We start from the raw sequence: 16,579 nt of genomic DNA, 5'->3' as shown, positions 1-16,579 counted from the left end.
CATAAAGTCCTTGTGCCTTTAAATTTTCCTGCCATACTAATTCCAGCCACTAAAGGGGCATAATCTGGAGTAGGTTGCACTTTTGCAAGGTCCCAAGAGGGGTGGTGATGCAAATTCATCAACAAATAGGGCTTATTTCTTTAGAAATAAGTCTAGGGTTGGGATATATATATATGTTGGGCCTTTGATCCCAAGGGTTTTCTATGTAATAGGCCACTTTAATGAGCCTAAACTAGGGGTATATAGGTTGCATACGGGATTAACCCAATACTTAGTTTATTTTTATGTTTTTTAATTGAACCGGTTCAAATTGGTTGCATCCAATTGGTTCAATTTAAGTGATCATGTGACTTGGTTAAATGGTCATGTGACAACTTAAGTGGTCATGTGATGTAAGTTGGGCTGGATTAGGACTCTATAAGTCCAGCAATATTTTGAGTCTATTTCCTTTAGTATTCGAGTTTCCTAGTCAATTTAAATTACCTAATATGTTAGGGATAGGGTTAGGCCATTCCTTTTTAGTGTCTACTTCTATTTTTGAGTCCTCTATATAAGTTTGTAAGGGAGGACAACATTGAATACAAATTTAATTAATGAAAAAACTTTTGTTTGCTGTCATAGCTGCTGCTCTGCTCTGTTGAGTGAACATTGTGAGTAATATCAAGGCTACCTTGTGGGTAATATCAAGGTGAAGGGATTGGTGGACTCCGATCGACTCCTTGCATCTAGTAGATCGGGAGGTCCTTCTTCTTATTCAATCGAGCTTCTTCAAGCTGCTGCTACTGCCTTTGAAGTAGATCAAACCAATAAGTAATTTTAATTTCCTGCATATATCCTTCCCCTCTTCATCCTCTAACCTAATCCACACACCCCTCCATCCATCAACCCTAATTCTCCATTAAACCTGCATTCCTACTTCAACTAGGACTCCCCCATAACTCCAGATTTAGCCTTCACTTTCAAACCCTACTTCCAGCCTACATTCCCCACATCACTCTTCACACTCGACCTTAACCCTAGCCCTTAGTTTACCTAATAGGCTAGGGATAGGGTTAAGCCATTCCTTTTTAGTGTCTACTTCTATTTTTTAGTCTTCTATATAAGTTTGTAAGGGAGGACAGCATTGAATACGAATTTAATTAATGAAAAAACTTTTGTTTGCTGCCATAGCTGCTGCTTTGCTCTGTTGAGTGAACCTTGTGAGTAATATCAAGGCTACCTTATGGGTAATATCAAGGTGAAGGGATTGGTGGACTCCGTTCAACTCCTTGCATCTCGTAAATTGGGAGGTCCTTCTTCTTATTCAATCGAGCTTCTTCAAGCTGCTGCTGCTGCTGCTGCCTTTGAAGGAGATCAAACCAGTAAGTAACTTTAATTTCCTACATATATCCTTCCCCTCTTCATCCTCTAACTTAATCCACACACCCCTCCATCCATCAACCCTAATTCTCCATTAAACCTGCATTCCTACTTCAACTAAGATTCCCCCATAACTCTAGATTTAGCCTTCACTTTCAAACCCTACTTCCAGCCTACATTCCCCATATCACTCCCCACACTCGACCTTAACCCTAGCCCTTAGTCTCCACTATAACCCCTCCATTCCTCCACTCCATTAAAGCCCAAAACCTGCAACTCAATTCTGTCCAGAATTGCAGAATTTTAAAACCTTCCCAAATCCTATTATTTATATGCCATTAAAGCACCCTAAACCTGCATATTAAAGTCATATAAGACCCATTCCCAAATTCTAGAATTAACCTAAAACCTAGTGATGTCCATTCGAACCGGCAACCCCTTTTTGCTATTGATCCTGTCATCTGGCTCCTAGTAGGTCTCCTACCTATCTAGGACTACATTAGGTGGATTGGGATCACTCCTAACCTTCCAGGTTTTTAGAGTCAAACCCATGTCACCATGTTGGCAGCACAAGCTTTTACCATTTCAACAATCGATGGCTCCTATGACAATTTCAACCATTTGAAGGCTTAAATTGTGCCAAATAATGATTCATTTAATGAAACCTAAACTTATTGCCTGTAGCTCATGGCAGTTAGTCCTAAATTTCCTAACTTCTATCTCTCAATGTTTATTACCAGTACATCTCACCTTTGGTGCAGAACTCAGAGACAAGGATGAAATACAGTGAGTTGGATTGTATTGGACGCAAACCCAGGCTCAGCCTAAGTTCTTACTAGTCAAACTGCATTGCCACAAGCATGACAAGGTAATTTCTCTGAATCTATCTTATTCAAACCAAGACGACTAACGAAGCAATTTCCAATGTCCCAGGCCAAAATCTATCTTTAATTTCAAATTGGGAATTTTTAACTAAACTTGTAGATATCCTAGTACTTCTGAGAGGTCGAAAAGCAAATTTACAACCAGAAAAAGATAACTAAAAAGAGATGAAGAGAAGAGGAAAAAATATGCTAAGAAATGCAATTCTAGAAGCCGCAGTATTAAAAGTAAATTAAAATTCACAAACCTTCAAATGAGCATTGTGTCGTTTCCCTACCCTCCATCGCCGAATTGTACCATCATTCATAGTTCTAAATCTAGATTTAAACGATCTGGGAAGGGGAATAAAAATAAAAAATTAATGGGAAAAAAAAAAAAAGCAAAACAACCCCAAAACTAAATAAACTAACAATGAACCTACGAGTAAGATTTGATCTTAATTTTCTTCAACTTGGAAGTAACTGGAGTGCCGGGTTTTCTCTTCCGCTCCTTCGAAGAATAAAGACGCCTTTGATTCAACTGAAAATAGTCAAACAAAGGAAAAACATACAAAATAGCTCAAGAACACAATAAATTATACACCAAACACAATACTGAGAAGACCCAACAAACCAACGGACAAGAATACATACTAAGAAATGAGAAGATAAAGAAAGACACCCTAACTCCACCAATGGAGGCAGTGTTCCTAAAGGAGCATAACCAAAGACAGGCTTTAAAGCACTTCTGCTTATAGGAAATGCAAGTGGTTCATGAAACAGCGGAGCAGAGTGCTGAAGAAGACGAGAAGAAGAAAAAGCCCATAATCGAAGTTTTCCGCACCATCTCTGCATCTTTCGAATGGTTCATGCAAAAGCTTCGTCAGTGTCAGGCTTCAGTGAATCGAAGAACAGTTACGAAGCCGAAAGGGTTTTTGGTATCATTTTTCATTTTGTTTTTGGCCTTTGTAAAAAAATCATGGGTAAATTACATGTCACCCCTTGGTTTACAAATGAAACTTAGATCACTCCTTGTTTTTTTTAAAACTCAAATCATCCCTTCTACAGTAACGGTGTTAGTCTGTTGTTAGTTATTGGTGTGAAAGGACTATTATACTCTTGTACTAAAATATTAGAATTAAATTTACAATACTAACCTTCCTTCATCTTCAACATTGGTCAAAGGTAGTTTAGGGATTTAAATTTATTTAACTGGCTGACATCATCACTTAACAGCATAAAACTAATGGTAGGGACTACTTTCTCATATTAGGGTCTAAACCAGGGGGTGATTTGAGATTTTTCAAAAACCAAGGGGTGATCTGAGTTTCGTTTGAAAACCAGGGGATGACATGTAATTTACTCAATAAGGGAGAATGTTCTCTATGCCGCAGCGCAGCCTACGCCCAGGCACATGGGCAGCCTATGCAGGGGGGCAGGGTGGTCATTGCGCCCACCCCCATGTGCCTAGGTGCAGGCTGAGCTACGGGCTACGGCACAGAGAGCAGCACCCCAAAAAATAAAGACTGTTTTGTAACTATTGTACACAATAGACTGTAGAATGAAAAATAAGTTTGGTAATTACTTTGTGTAAATAAATTTTATAAAATTTTTGAATAAATGGACTCAAGTCATGGAAATTCAGCATTGAAATTAGGTTTTTTTTAGACCCAAGTCATACTTCAGTGAATCGAAGAACAATTGAAGAACAGAGTAAGCAGATAGATCTTGAGGATCTGAGCGATATGAGATAGTACATCAGTAGTAGATCCCTAGAGCTAAGTCACATGACTTACTTTACTCAAAAAACAAAAAAAAGTCACATGACTTAGGGTAAGAGATAGAGATTAGAACAGATAACAGAGATGGAGACAGAACAAAAATAAAAAAGAGCACATAATAGAGTAGCAAAGTCAAAGAACATAGACACCATAGGAAATGTTAATTGTTGTTTAGAATTGTTAACAATATTAAACTTTTAGCAAGTTTTTTTTTTTTTTTTTTGTCGAAATAGCAAGATAATTCATAGTATCTAAGATATAGAACTGATAGCAAGATGATGCATAATATGTAAATACTATGTATAGAAGATATAGAACTATTAACATGTAAGTGTTAGGAAGTGTTTAGTTCAGTTATTCTGGAGAATTAGATTTTGATTCTGGATCAGATTCCCTTAAATCAGTTTCTGTGGATTTGTAACTTTGAAATTTAACTGTTTGGTTACCTTGATTCTGTAACATGAATCTTCTTGAAAAACTGTTTGGTTACCTTGATTCTGTGTCTTGATTCTTCCTGAAAACTGTTTGGTTACCCTAAATCTGTCAGGTGGATTCATCCTGAATCTATATGAAAAACCGTTTGGTTACCCTAAATCTGTGAGTTGGATTTATCCTGAATCTATCTAAATAACTGTTTGGTTACGCTGAGTTTGTCAGTTGGATTCATCATAAATCTACCTAAAGGAATGTCTAGTTGATCATGTGAAAAGGATATTGGCCAAATTATTAATTCTTAGTAAAAGTAATTTTGTGGTTGAAATGCATCTTAAGGCCATATAGTTGGGCACCCCCTCCTGATTAGTAAATAAAAAAATAGACACATCTCCATCTCCTGGTGGTGTCAATTTACTCATGGCCAAGTATTTTAATGGAATCAACATCCTTTGTGCTAAATTCAAATTGAACAAAGGTTCGTGAATTTGGAACAGTATTGCTCACATAATTTCCTATCGTATGAATTATGTTTGTTTGGTATTTGGTTTGGGTTCCAATTAAAACATCTGGTTCCACTATAGATACCATATATCCATTTCGTCTCTAGAAATCAGAAGTACACTGGCCTTCAAATATTCTTTTCCTAAAAAAAGAAATTGATGTGTGAGAGAAAAAAAAAGATAATGGAAAACATCACTTGAAATTGTGTAGATTATTGTCATAACTAATTATGCTATGAACAGTTGAATAAAAAGGGTCTTGATGGATTCGAACCACCACCCCTGGAACATGCTCATATTCCAGGTGCTCTACCAATTTGAGCTAAAGACCCATCAAGTGAAGCTTGAAATTTACAAATAACCATTAGACCTTACCACAAAACCTTGACATTCATGATGTTGGGAAGAGAATAACTAATATAAATACTAAGCTAAGAATCAGTTACCAGCACAAAGGAAAACTCAAATGGTGGTCGCTTATTAGGGTCATGCAATAGTTACAGAAATCTTGTGTGTGAGAACATTTTCATTATGCATTTGCAGTCCCAACTTGAGGAGAATTACCGTTTCAGTTCTATGCACATAACCAACCTCACTGCTATCAGAGACATCCAAATCTAGACCATTGGAAAATTCCTATCTCATGTCTTGCTTTTCAAGGGGGGAGAGTTCTCTGTGGGAGAGCATGTTGGTCATTTTGCACCCCCATGTGTTTATGCAGGGGTCATGCTCCTGGACTGGTTCCCTTTTTCCTTTTTTGAATTGATCATCAGTGGCATCATAGACATATATTGTCACGCCTCCAACCAAAAAGGAATAAAATACAATAAATGGGGTATGACTAAGACAACACACATCATCCCACACCGTTAGGATCTCGAATGCAATGTTCTGAATCACAGTCAAAGGCTAATATAATCATCACGAAAATACTAGAAAATGGAAACAAAGAAATATTACATTTCCAAAGATAAACAGAGTAGCGGACGCATTTAAGTAATAGTTACATAATTTTCATCTATTTAGTGATAGATTATACAGTAATCCAGAGTTAATTCAAATGACCATTACATAACTATCAAAACCAACTTATACAATGAATGGTATACACCATAGTTAGTAAGTTCGCGTATTAATTGTCGTATCCGACCATATAATTCAAATTCCCAACTCTTACCATATTCTATGGGGTTGTTTAATTCCGTACGCGATTTTTAAAAACAGTCGTATTAGTCGCCACATTAATTGTTGCATTAATACATATTTATGTATTTTAATTTAATTAAACAAAAAAACCTAAAACCTAAACCTAAATGTCGTATTAATTGGTGTATTAATACATATTTATGTATTAATCGTCGCATTAATTGGTTAAACTTAATTAATATTAGATGTTGAGATCCAAAAGAATGGGAAATGATTTCAAATTGGAAAGCCATATTGGTTTTAAGTGTTCATGAATGCAGGAGAAGATTAGAATTTAGTTGCAAAAAAATTAGTTTTCTACTTGATTTTTACTAGGATAAATCCGTATTTTTGCTCCCGTACTATTTCAAAGCATCCGTATTAAAACACTTATTAAACACGTACCAATTAATTGACATACACGTTTTATTGTGTCGAATTTTTAAAAATGAACTATTGTCGTGTGGGCAGCTTAATTGTTGTATGTATCCATTCTCGTATTATTACCGTACCCGAACTTACTAACTATGGTATAAACTCAAAAAGAATCAGAAGTGAAGTCTCTGAATCAATATGCCTCAAGGCATAGTTATCACATGGATACCCGTCGCCATGTTCCTCTATCACTGGCTCTGGGTCCTCCACACCAACAAAATCATAATCAGATGTGTGAACCTCCAGGTTCACCACAAATCAATCATCTATATCCATATCTAAAAATGTGTATACAAAGGAGGGTAAGCTTCACTGAGCCCAACGATGGGATGGAAAACACACAAGCAATAACATATAGTCCATGATGCATAAAATTATTAACCAGTTAACCACCTAGCAATCATGTCTAAGTCACTAGGTTCTTGTTACTGCAACAACTTGGGCAACATCGTGAATCACTTATCTTATCACCGAAATGCAACCTCAATTGCTACAATGGGGCTCACGTTGGTAGAAGTCACTCTCCACCCGAAGGCAAACCCCGATAACCAATGATCATCCATGACCTGGCCTTGAATCACTCCTCAGAGCCTCGATTACCCAATACCTAAACCCTTGTTGGTAAGGGTCGTAGCAAGAGGATCAAAAACCCTAATTGTAGTAATACTATATGATGTTATCGCATAGAGAGGTATCCCGGGCACATTAATGTCCCATACCATCTAGTACCCGGGTACTAGCACAACACGGTACATGATAGACAAGAAGTAACATATCAGGGGGATCCGATGCTGATATACCCGACACCGTATCCCAAACCAAGCATTTCTAAAATATACCACATCCATACATTCAACATCACTAACAAGTTCGCAATCATAGTTGTAAATATGCAATAATGAAAGATGCATGATACTTGGCATTCAAAACATATTCAATATATATAAACATTCCCAAAATCAAGTCAAATCCCAACCCCACTCACCTATTAGTTCGTGATTCTTTTACTAGGGTTCATTGTCGATCAACGTATGATAAGCCTTACCATAAGAGTAATTTTACCTAAAGAAGTGTGACAAAGCAAGTTAGGTAAGGTAGGAGGGGTCCTAAAGGGTCTCCAAAGGTTAAGTCTTAATGAAGGATAATAAAGTCTAGGTGGACTCTTGAGTGGAGACACCGTACGTGGGTTCAATTGGGGCAAAATGCCCCAAAAACCTGAACCGAACTCTTAGGTGGATTCTGGCCTAAGTCCACCTCTAGGTCCACCTGCAAACAAAATAGGGGTGGACTCATATGCAGATTCTGGCCTGAGTCCGATCAAGAGTCCACCCAAGACTAAACATAAAATTTTTGGGGTTTTTACTCCCAAATCTAATTTCACCTAGGTTTCAAGCCATAAGGGCTTGGGGGAAGAGTCTTGGTCCTCCTAGGGTCACACTAACCTACTCTTACCAAGGGATTATTGGGTTTAATGAATAAATCGCCCAAAATGACTCAAATCTAGGGTTTGCCATTATGAAACCCTAGATTCAGGAGAGGGGTTCAATGGAAGGTCAAGAGGGGTCTTAAAGGTGAGCATCAAGCCCCTAATAGGGTAAGGTAGAAGATTCGTGAGCATCCTTAGGTTCCAAGTGGAACCCTAGGTCAAAAACCCCCAACCTCAACGACTTCTTCCCCAACCCAAAATAAATAAGAGAGAGAGAGACTCAAAGGCCTACCTGAGCCAAAAGGCAAGACACACCTATGGTTGAGCTCCACGAGCCCTAACATTCCTCCAAACCCTTTCCTTCTCTTTTCTCCTTTCTCTCCTTTCTTTCCCCTCTTTACTCCCATGATTTCAAGTAGGTTGAGAGAAGTTATGACCATTAAATGGTCATGACTATTATTTATAGTTGGGTTTAAGTGAGGGCTTGTTTGTCTTGGCCCTTAAGTCTCCAAAATCAAATTTCAAGTTTAGGTTGGGTCTTTTGGACTTACTTTTAAGGCCCATCACAAATAGAATAGAAAAGGGTGGGGTCCACCATGTCTGGGGACATCACAATGAAGTCTGAGACATGGGACAAGTCGGTCCCACAACACTTTACCTAAAAATAAGCCTTACAGCATGGGTGGATTCACCCTTGAGAGTCTAGTCCAGGGTCCAGCCTTGCTGTAAAAGGGTAAACCAAGGGCAATATACCTCGGGCTTTGGCCCACCTTTCGAGGGTTACAAAGGGAGTATGTACACGTGTAAATAAGTTTAGAACATACCCAGAAATAGTTCCCTTACCCATCAAGGATTGTTTTCTAGGATCCCGAAGAGTTTCCTTATTTCGACGTTTACTTCACCAGGGCACGTCGTGTCGATGTGACAAGACACTAGGTGCTCTCTTTGGTACATCTCGCTCTTGGAACTTGTGCTAGGAGGGTAGCCCATGAAGTCATCATCCACAAACTTCCCCCATTCCTGATTGAGAAACCTTTCCTTAACCGCCATACCCATGAACTGGTTAATGATCTTATGACTTGGCTTGACGACCATTGCAAACAGCTCACCAACATACATGGCAGCACCATCTACACGTCACAAGGATAAAATAAACAATTAGGATCTCGGGTGTAGGTCTAAGTGTATTAAGTTTCAGATCAATTCAATTTTCCAATGTATAAATAAAAAGATCCAAAATATAGTTTGATCAACTCATGTTTCAGGTGCACTGCCTATCTCAAAGCCATGAAAATTTAACAGATTACCTCTTCCCCCTATTCATATCATGTATATATAATCAACTACTCTCTTATAATGCCATTATTCCACGAGTGTTGTAAAGCCAATTGCTTACTAAAGTAGTGAGTTGGAAAAGAGAAATATAAGTTCTCCTAATTTCCTCATCACCTCTACAAAGAGGATTTGCTTGAGGGTGTCGTCCCCATGCAGCTCTTCAAATTCTTATCAATACATAGCGTTGGCCAGCCCAATCAACTAACACACCTGTCCCATAGCAATTCAATCTCAAGTCAAAAATTGAAAAACCAGAGCAAAAGTAAAAGATACAACCCAATAGAATCATAAAAATTAACTAATAAGTAATAACAGTTACTCACATTATTTCTCTATTACTGGCCCTTCTTCCACAAGACTCCAATCTTCTTTAGCATGTTATTCTTTCTCGTAGGTGAGTCGTCATCCATATCTTCTGAATTGGGTGAATCAATCTTCCCAGTAACATATTTATCCATCAATTTCCCATTATTTCCTGTTGGAAAAAAAGCAGCTGCTACCTCAGCTGCCTTCCTCCACTGGTCTAGATCTAGTCTTTAATGGTTAAAATTGTGATCAGAAGGCCATGAAGCAAGTCAAACGTGGCTAAAATAACTCTCAATATTTCCCATGCCTTGTAACAACTTTGATTGTAAGAAATGGTTTAACCAAGAAAAGCAAGTAAAAAACAAAGTAACAATTATTCTCAATCCTTCACATTCTTTGCCTTGGATTGTTAAAAGATGGTTTAATCAAGAGAAGAGAATCATCTGTTGCACATTGACTTAATACCAGAAATTTTTTATGAGAATCACCCCTATGATCTATCATAATTAAAGCCCATCATTCATGGAGGCTAACATTAGAATATGATGACTTCAACAATCTATCTTGTAGTAAAAAGAAACAACCAGTATCAACCTAAGAAATTAGAAGTATACTGGCCTTTAAATATTCTTCTCCTATGAAGATAAGATCTATCAGCTAGCTAGACTACCATTTTCAAGGCTTGATGTGAAGTTCTAACCTCATCATCATCTTCACAACTCTTCCCTAATAATTGTTCCTGCCATGATGGCTGATATGGTTTTCAATATCAGGTAATATAATATACCACAGTAACACACATCTAAGTTCCAACTCATGATTTCTGACAAACATCCAAAAATCAAAATGAAATGGTTCTCTGTTTATTTGGACCATGATTTTGAGATGTTTCACCTTTACCATTACATAGAGGCTAATATATATATTTATATTTATAGTAGTATATTCATTTTCATTTCTGTCCTTCTAGTGATGCAAATCCGAAAAGAGGAAGAGTGATAGAAAATTCAAGAAATGAGCAAATGTCCACCATGTCATACTTCCAACATGCAACTGCGTTTTTTATTGTTTCTTATTTTATGGGAGAGACTGTTGGGGTGGGGACTGGGGAGGGATATTTGCTCTCAGGCTCTGCATGGTAGTATGATATGGATCCGATTTCGAATTGATTGATAGTGCTTACTTAGTTCCCTTTGGGATTAAATCAGTTGTTCACAATAATTAGTTGTTTGAGATTTTTTTTTCATTTATCTTTGTTCAGTTTAGGCATTATCATAATCAAAAGACATTAGGGGGGGGGGGATTGTGATCAATCTCAGTCAGGGTAGTGGTGTGAATTTGTTCCCCCTACACACTAAAAGAAAAAGTCTCCACTCTCCATAGCAAGCCAACAAACATGTCATGATTTTGAGCAGAGTCTTGATCCTTATTATTTTAAGTCAAGATACAGTTAGGGTTTAAGTTATAAATAGGAGATGCTATTTAAAGGTTCATCGAAAGGTGTTTGTTCCTTATACACCACTTTTTATATGACCAATCTCTATCTTACACGTGGCCTCCCTTGGGCCACAAGCAAACCAGTTCATAAACCCGGATCCAGAGAGCCACGCTTGAGACGGTTATGCCAACCAGGACACGTCAGTGGAGGCGGTTATGAAACTTTCAAGTGGGAACATGCTCCTAACCGTCACCCACGCACCACATATGGAAGGAACCCAAGATTTAGTAAGAGAATCTCAGATTTGCCACCATAGTTTCCTAATCTGAGCACGAGGGATCTTCATACCAAAAGAGAAAGGGGTGGACCCAAACTTGTATAAATAAGAGCCCTAATGCTCATGTAATTTAGTTTGATTCATCCACTTATTCATTCATCAATAAAGAAATCAAAAGACTTCGCAGTGTTCTCTCTGTTTTTCCCTAATTCATTCTTAGCCCAAGGCTAGCCTGTAAGTTGCATTGCCTGAGGATTTTTCCTCTTGTAGAAATCTCTGTGCACCATTTTGGCGCCGTCTGTGGGAACTGGAGAACAGAGGCCCGCGAAGTCCCCACCATGACCAACACCAGAAATCAATCCAAAGTTACCAGGGTCACTGCTGCCACCGCTGCAGCAGCGGCCGTCCCCACTGTTCCTCCCGCCGTCGCTCAGGAGGGAACCTTGGGCCAAACTGCCGCCTCCATACAGGAGGCGGAAGATCCCATCCTCGAGGTGAAAGAATCACAGCAGGAGGAATCTCATCCAAGACCTCCCGGAGACCCACCGCGGTACGTGACGGTGGACCAATTTGACGTACTACAGACTCACTGGCAGGATAAGATGGGACAGATGATGGAGATGCAGCATAATTTCTTGCAGGGATTCAAATACCCCCGCCTCCACCGTAAGACAGAGCAAGAACTCCTTCCTCGGAGCATAGTGAGAATCACAACAAAGCAAACAACATCCGACGGAAGGACAAAGAAGTATCGGGGAACACCAATAGGGTTCCCAGATGACCAAAGGTGAACAAGCTCTGAATGACAAAGTCTTGGAGCTCCACGACCGATCCAGGAGGTTATGCGAAGAAAGAACCTAGCCCCTAGTCTTGACTTCCACTTCACTACTGACCTAGCATTTACAGATGAAATCCAGCTGGAACCTCTGCCGAAGGGGTTCAAGATGCCGACCATAGAGCAATACGCGGGCACCACGGATCTGGAAGATCACTTAGAAACCTTCAAATCCCTGATGTTCTTTCAGGGAGCCTCGAACGCCATCATGTGCAAAACCTTCCCCTCCACCCTGAAGGGAGCGACGAGACAATGATTCTCGCATCTCCCGCTGCGCTCGTTTCTTGCCATAAAGCAGTGCCCCGATGAGTCAATCTGAAGCTTTCTTACAAGATTCAAGAAGGAAGCTCTAGAAGTGCGAAACCTGGATCAAATGGTGAAGTTTCAGGTATTGCGTAGCGGCATCCAAGATGTGGAGCTGAAGAAATCCTTAATCATGGATGAACCAGGAGATATGTACGAGCTTTTCTCACGCTATAAGAAGTACATTAACTTGGCCGAAGTTCTGGCCGCCGAGCAAGAAAAGGAGGGCAAACCCGAGAAGAAGGATCAAGAAAAGAAAGATACCCAGGGGGAAGAAAGTGGCGCCAAGCACGACAAAGATGAGAAGGATGGAAGGAAAAAAGAGAGAAGACAAGAAAGCATGAATCTTCAAGAGTGATGTGGAACCGGAGCCTGTTTACACGGCCCTCACCCACAACCGAGCGTACATCTTGAATGAAATAAAAGATCAGGTGACTCTACGCTAGCCGGCTAAAATGGTGAAACTGGCACATGAGCACAATAAGAATAAATACTGTCGCTTTCACCAAGATCATGACCACAACACCGAGGATTGCAGACAGGTGAAAGACAAGATAGAAGCACTCATCCAGAGGGGGCGTCTGGGCCGGTTTGTCAAGAAGGACGACGGGGATAGGAGACAAGACTATTGCGTTTGAGAACCTGAGCTAAAGCCCGGATCACCTACTCGGTCAGATAGGGAGGACCACACCCAAGGAAAATAACATGCTGAGAATGCCCCTGTACTAGAAATAGCCACGATCCGGGTTTGGGAGGTGAAACCTCCAATTCAAGGAAAAACTATGCTCGGAGCGTGTTCCAAACAGAAGTGCCAGAGAAAAGGAGGAGAATTGAGCATCAAATTACCTTCTCAGATGAAGACTTATCTGATATCCAGTCTCCCCATGACGATGCTCTGGTAATCAAGATGACTATCGCCAATTGTTCGGTGGGAAGGATACTTGTGGACAATGGGAGCTCGATGGACATCCTATACTATATCAGCCTTTGAAAAAATGCTCTTGAAACCTAAGATGTTGAAAAGAGTTGAATCTCCTCTATATGTATTCAACGGAGCCTCGGTACATGTTGAGGGGTCGATTGAACTATTGGTGACAGTAGGGACGGAGCCTAGGCTCGCTACAGTAAGAATGAACTTCCTAGTGGTGAAAGTGAACTCTACCCATAATGGAATACTAGGACGACCGGGGCTTAATGCTTTGAAGGCTATGGTATCCACCCCTCATCTGGTGATGAAATTCCCGACTGAGCAAGGAATAGGAGAATGCCGGGGAAGTCAGAAAACTGCCAGAAGATACTACGAGGGGTATTTGAGGGCTAAGGGAAAAAAACCATAGATGCTCTTAATCAACCTGGATGATAACTGAGACACCACCGAGCATGAAAGAACTGAGCCCGCAGAGGATTTGGTCCCCGTTGAGATTGTTGAAGGAGATGCAAAGAATACCATACAGATTGGAGCGGACTTAACTGGCGAGTGAAGGATTGCCCTCATCAACTTCTTGAGGGCCAACGCAGACGTATTTACATAGTCAACAATCGACATGTCGGGAGTGGATCGGGAGTTAGCCGAGTATAAACTCAATGTATATCCAACCTCTAAACCAATGTTCTAGAAGAAGAGGACTTGCGCCCCCGAGCGGAAAGAAAAGGTGATCGAGGAGGTAACCAAGTTGTTAGATGCAAGTTTTATAGAGGAGGCCATCTACCCAGAATGGCTTTCCAACATTGTAATGGTGCCAAAGCCTAACGGCAAATGACAAATGTGTATTGATTTTACCAATCTGAATAAAGCATGCCCTAAACACTATTACCCTTTGCCTCGTATTGATTTGTTGATAGATGCAACAGCGGGCCATAAAATATTGAGTTTCTTGGACGCCTATTCAAGATATAATCAGATCAGGATGTATGAACCTGATATTCTGAAAACTTCTTTCATTACTGGAAGGGATACGTATTGTTATACCCGTATGCCCTTTGGATTGAAAAACAGAGCCACATACCCACGTCTAGTGAACTATATCTTCAAGAGTCAAATAGGGCGTAATATAGAAGTATATGTAGACGACATGCTGGCAAAGAGCTTGAAGACAGAACACCATATCCCGACCTGGATGAGGCATTTCAAGTCTTAAGAAAAAGCAAGATGAAGTTGAACCGAGTAAAATGCGCTTTCGGCGTTACCTCAGGAAAATTCCTTGGTTTTATGGTCTCTTAAAGGGGAATAGAAGCTAACCCCTCAAAGATCAAAGCCATACTGGAAATGCGTCCACCCAGCAGAGTCAAAGAATTGCAGAAGCTAACTGGGAGAGTAGTGGTGCTAGGGAGATTCATCTCAGCCTCAGGTGACCGCTGCCTACCCTTCTTCAAGGCTTTGAAAAATCGAGTGCGAGAGAGAGAAACAAAGGGGACCAAGCTTACCTTTGAAGGGATAGATGAATGCCAAAAAGTGTTCACAGAGTTGAAGTGGTACTTGACCTAACCACCGCTTCTAACCAAGCCAGAACCGGGGGACACGCTGCAGCTTTATTTAGCCATTACCACAGTGGCAGTAAGCGCAATGCTAGTCCAGGGAGACGGACGGGTGCAGAGACCTATTGATTATGTCAGCAAGGTACTGCTAGATGCAGAAACCAGATATAGCAATGTGGAGAAATATGCCTATGCCCTGATAACAATTGCCCAAAAATTGAGACCTTATTTTCGAACTTACACCATAGAAGTAATAACAATTCAGCCTCTGAAGAAAATCCTGGCCAAACATGATCATTTTGGAAGACTCGTGGCATGGTTGGTGGAGTTAGGGAATTCGACATTCAATACAAGCCCCGCACGGCTATTATAGCTCAGGCCCTGGCAGATTTTGTCATTGAGTGCACCCTACCTGAGGAAGAGATAGCCCCAGATACTGAAGCTAGGGAGGCGACAGAGACTTGGACCTTGTTCGTGGACGGTTCATCCAATGCAAGCGGGTGTGGCACAGGCCTGATACTGATAAGTCCAGGGGGATTCTTAGTGTAGTATGCGCTAAGGTTTGCATTTCAAACCACCAACAACAGAGCGGAATATGAAGCCCTAATTGCAATCTGAATCTGGCCAAGAGTTTGGTAGTAAAGAACATTACTATGCATAGCGACTCCCAGTTGGTGGTCAGCCAAGTCAAGGGAGAATATGAGGCAAAGGAACCGCGCATGGCACAATACCTGAGCAAGGTGCTTAACTTAATTAATGAGTTTGCCAACTTTCAAATACTACAAGTATCCCGAGCACAGAATGCCTCAGTAGATGCACTTTCTAGGCTAGCCACCTCAGAATTTTAAGACCTCGGCAGAACCATGTACATAGACGTGTTCAAGACACCGAGCACAGAAGTCAACCAAGTCAAGGGAGAATACGAGGCAAAGGAACCGTGCATGGCATAATACCTGAGCAAGGTGCGTAAATTAATTAATAAGTTTGCCAACTTTCAAATACTACAAGCACCCCGAGCACAGAATGCCTTAGCAGACGCACTTTCCAGGCTAGCCACCTCAAAATTTCAAGACCTCGGCAGAACCATGTACATATACGTGCTCGAAACACCGAGCACAGAAGAAACCAAGGATGTGTTACCTATTGAGTTTGAACCTTGCTGGATGGACCCCCTGATACCATATCTCCAGAAGGACTCACTCCCAACAAATAAGGAAGAGGCCAAAAAGATAAGGATGAGAGCGGCGTGGTACACAATGATTGGGGGAGTACTTTACAAGAAGGCATGTGCCATGCCCTACCTGAAATGTCTCTAGCCATCTGAAGCAGGATATGTTCTATGAGAAATTCATACAGGCATTTGTGGTTAACACTTGGGGGCATAGCACTTGCCCACAAGGTCATCAGGCAGGGATACTTCTAGCCATACCTACGCAAGGTGGCAATGAGTTTTGTGAGCAAATGCCTCAAGTACCAAACATTTGCGCCAATCACGCGGCAACCAGCCACGGAGCTCACTTCAATTTCAAGCCCATTACCCTTTGTACAATAGGGCATGGATATCCTAGGACCTTTCCCAAAGGCATCAGGAGGTAGGCAGTTCGTAGTGGTGGCCATAGATTACTTCAC

The 16,579-nt window shown here is 40.6% G+C and overlaps 1 protein-coding gene across 1 annotated transcript in view; it reads right to left on the bottom strand.

The window, feature by feature from the left end:
- Window positions 1-3,074, bottom strand: part of LOC122644907 — a 32,144-nt gene extending 29,070 nt beyond the window's left edge. Inside the window, exons 1-3 of the mRNA XM_043838273.1 lie at window positions 2,874-3,074; window positions 2,663-2,760; window positions 2,489-2,573 (exon numbers count right to left, since the gene is read on the bottom strand). Coding sequence (XP_043694208.1) covers window positions 2,489-2,573; window positions 2,663-2,760; window positions 2,874-3,074 — 384 coding nt within the window. The remainder of the gene's footprint in view (window positions 1-2,488; window positions 2,574-2,662; window positions 2,761-2,873) is intronic.
- Window positions 3,075-16,579: the final 13,505 nt, after the last annotated feature.

This window comes from Telopea speciosissima, chromosome 11 (genome assembly GCF_018873765.1).
Source record: "Telopea speciosissima isolate NSW1024214 ecotype Mountain lineage chromosome 11, Tspe_v1, whole genome shotgun sequence".
Classification (NCBI taxonomy): domain Eukaryota; kingdom Viridiplantae; phylum Streptophyta; class Magnoliopsida; order Proteales; family Proteaceae; genus Telopea; species Telopea speciosissima.
The sequence above is the reverse complement of the archived record's forward strand: the minus strand, read 5'-3'. Positions and strand labels throughout refer to the sequence as shown.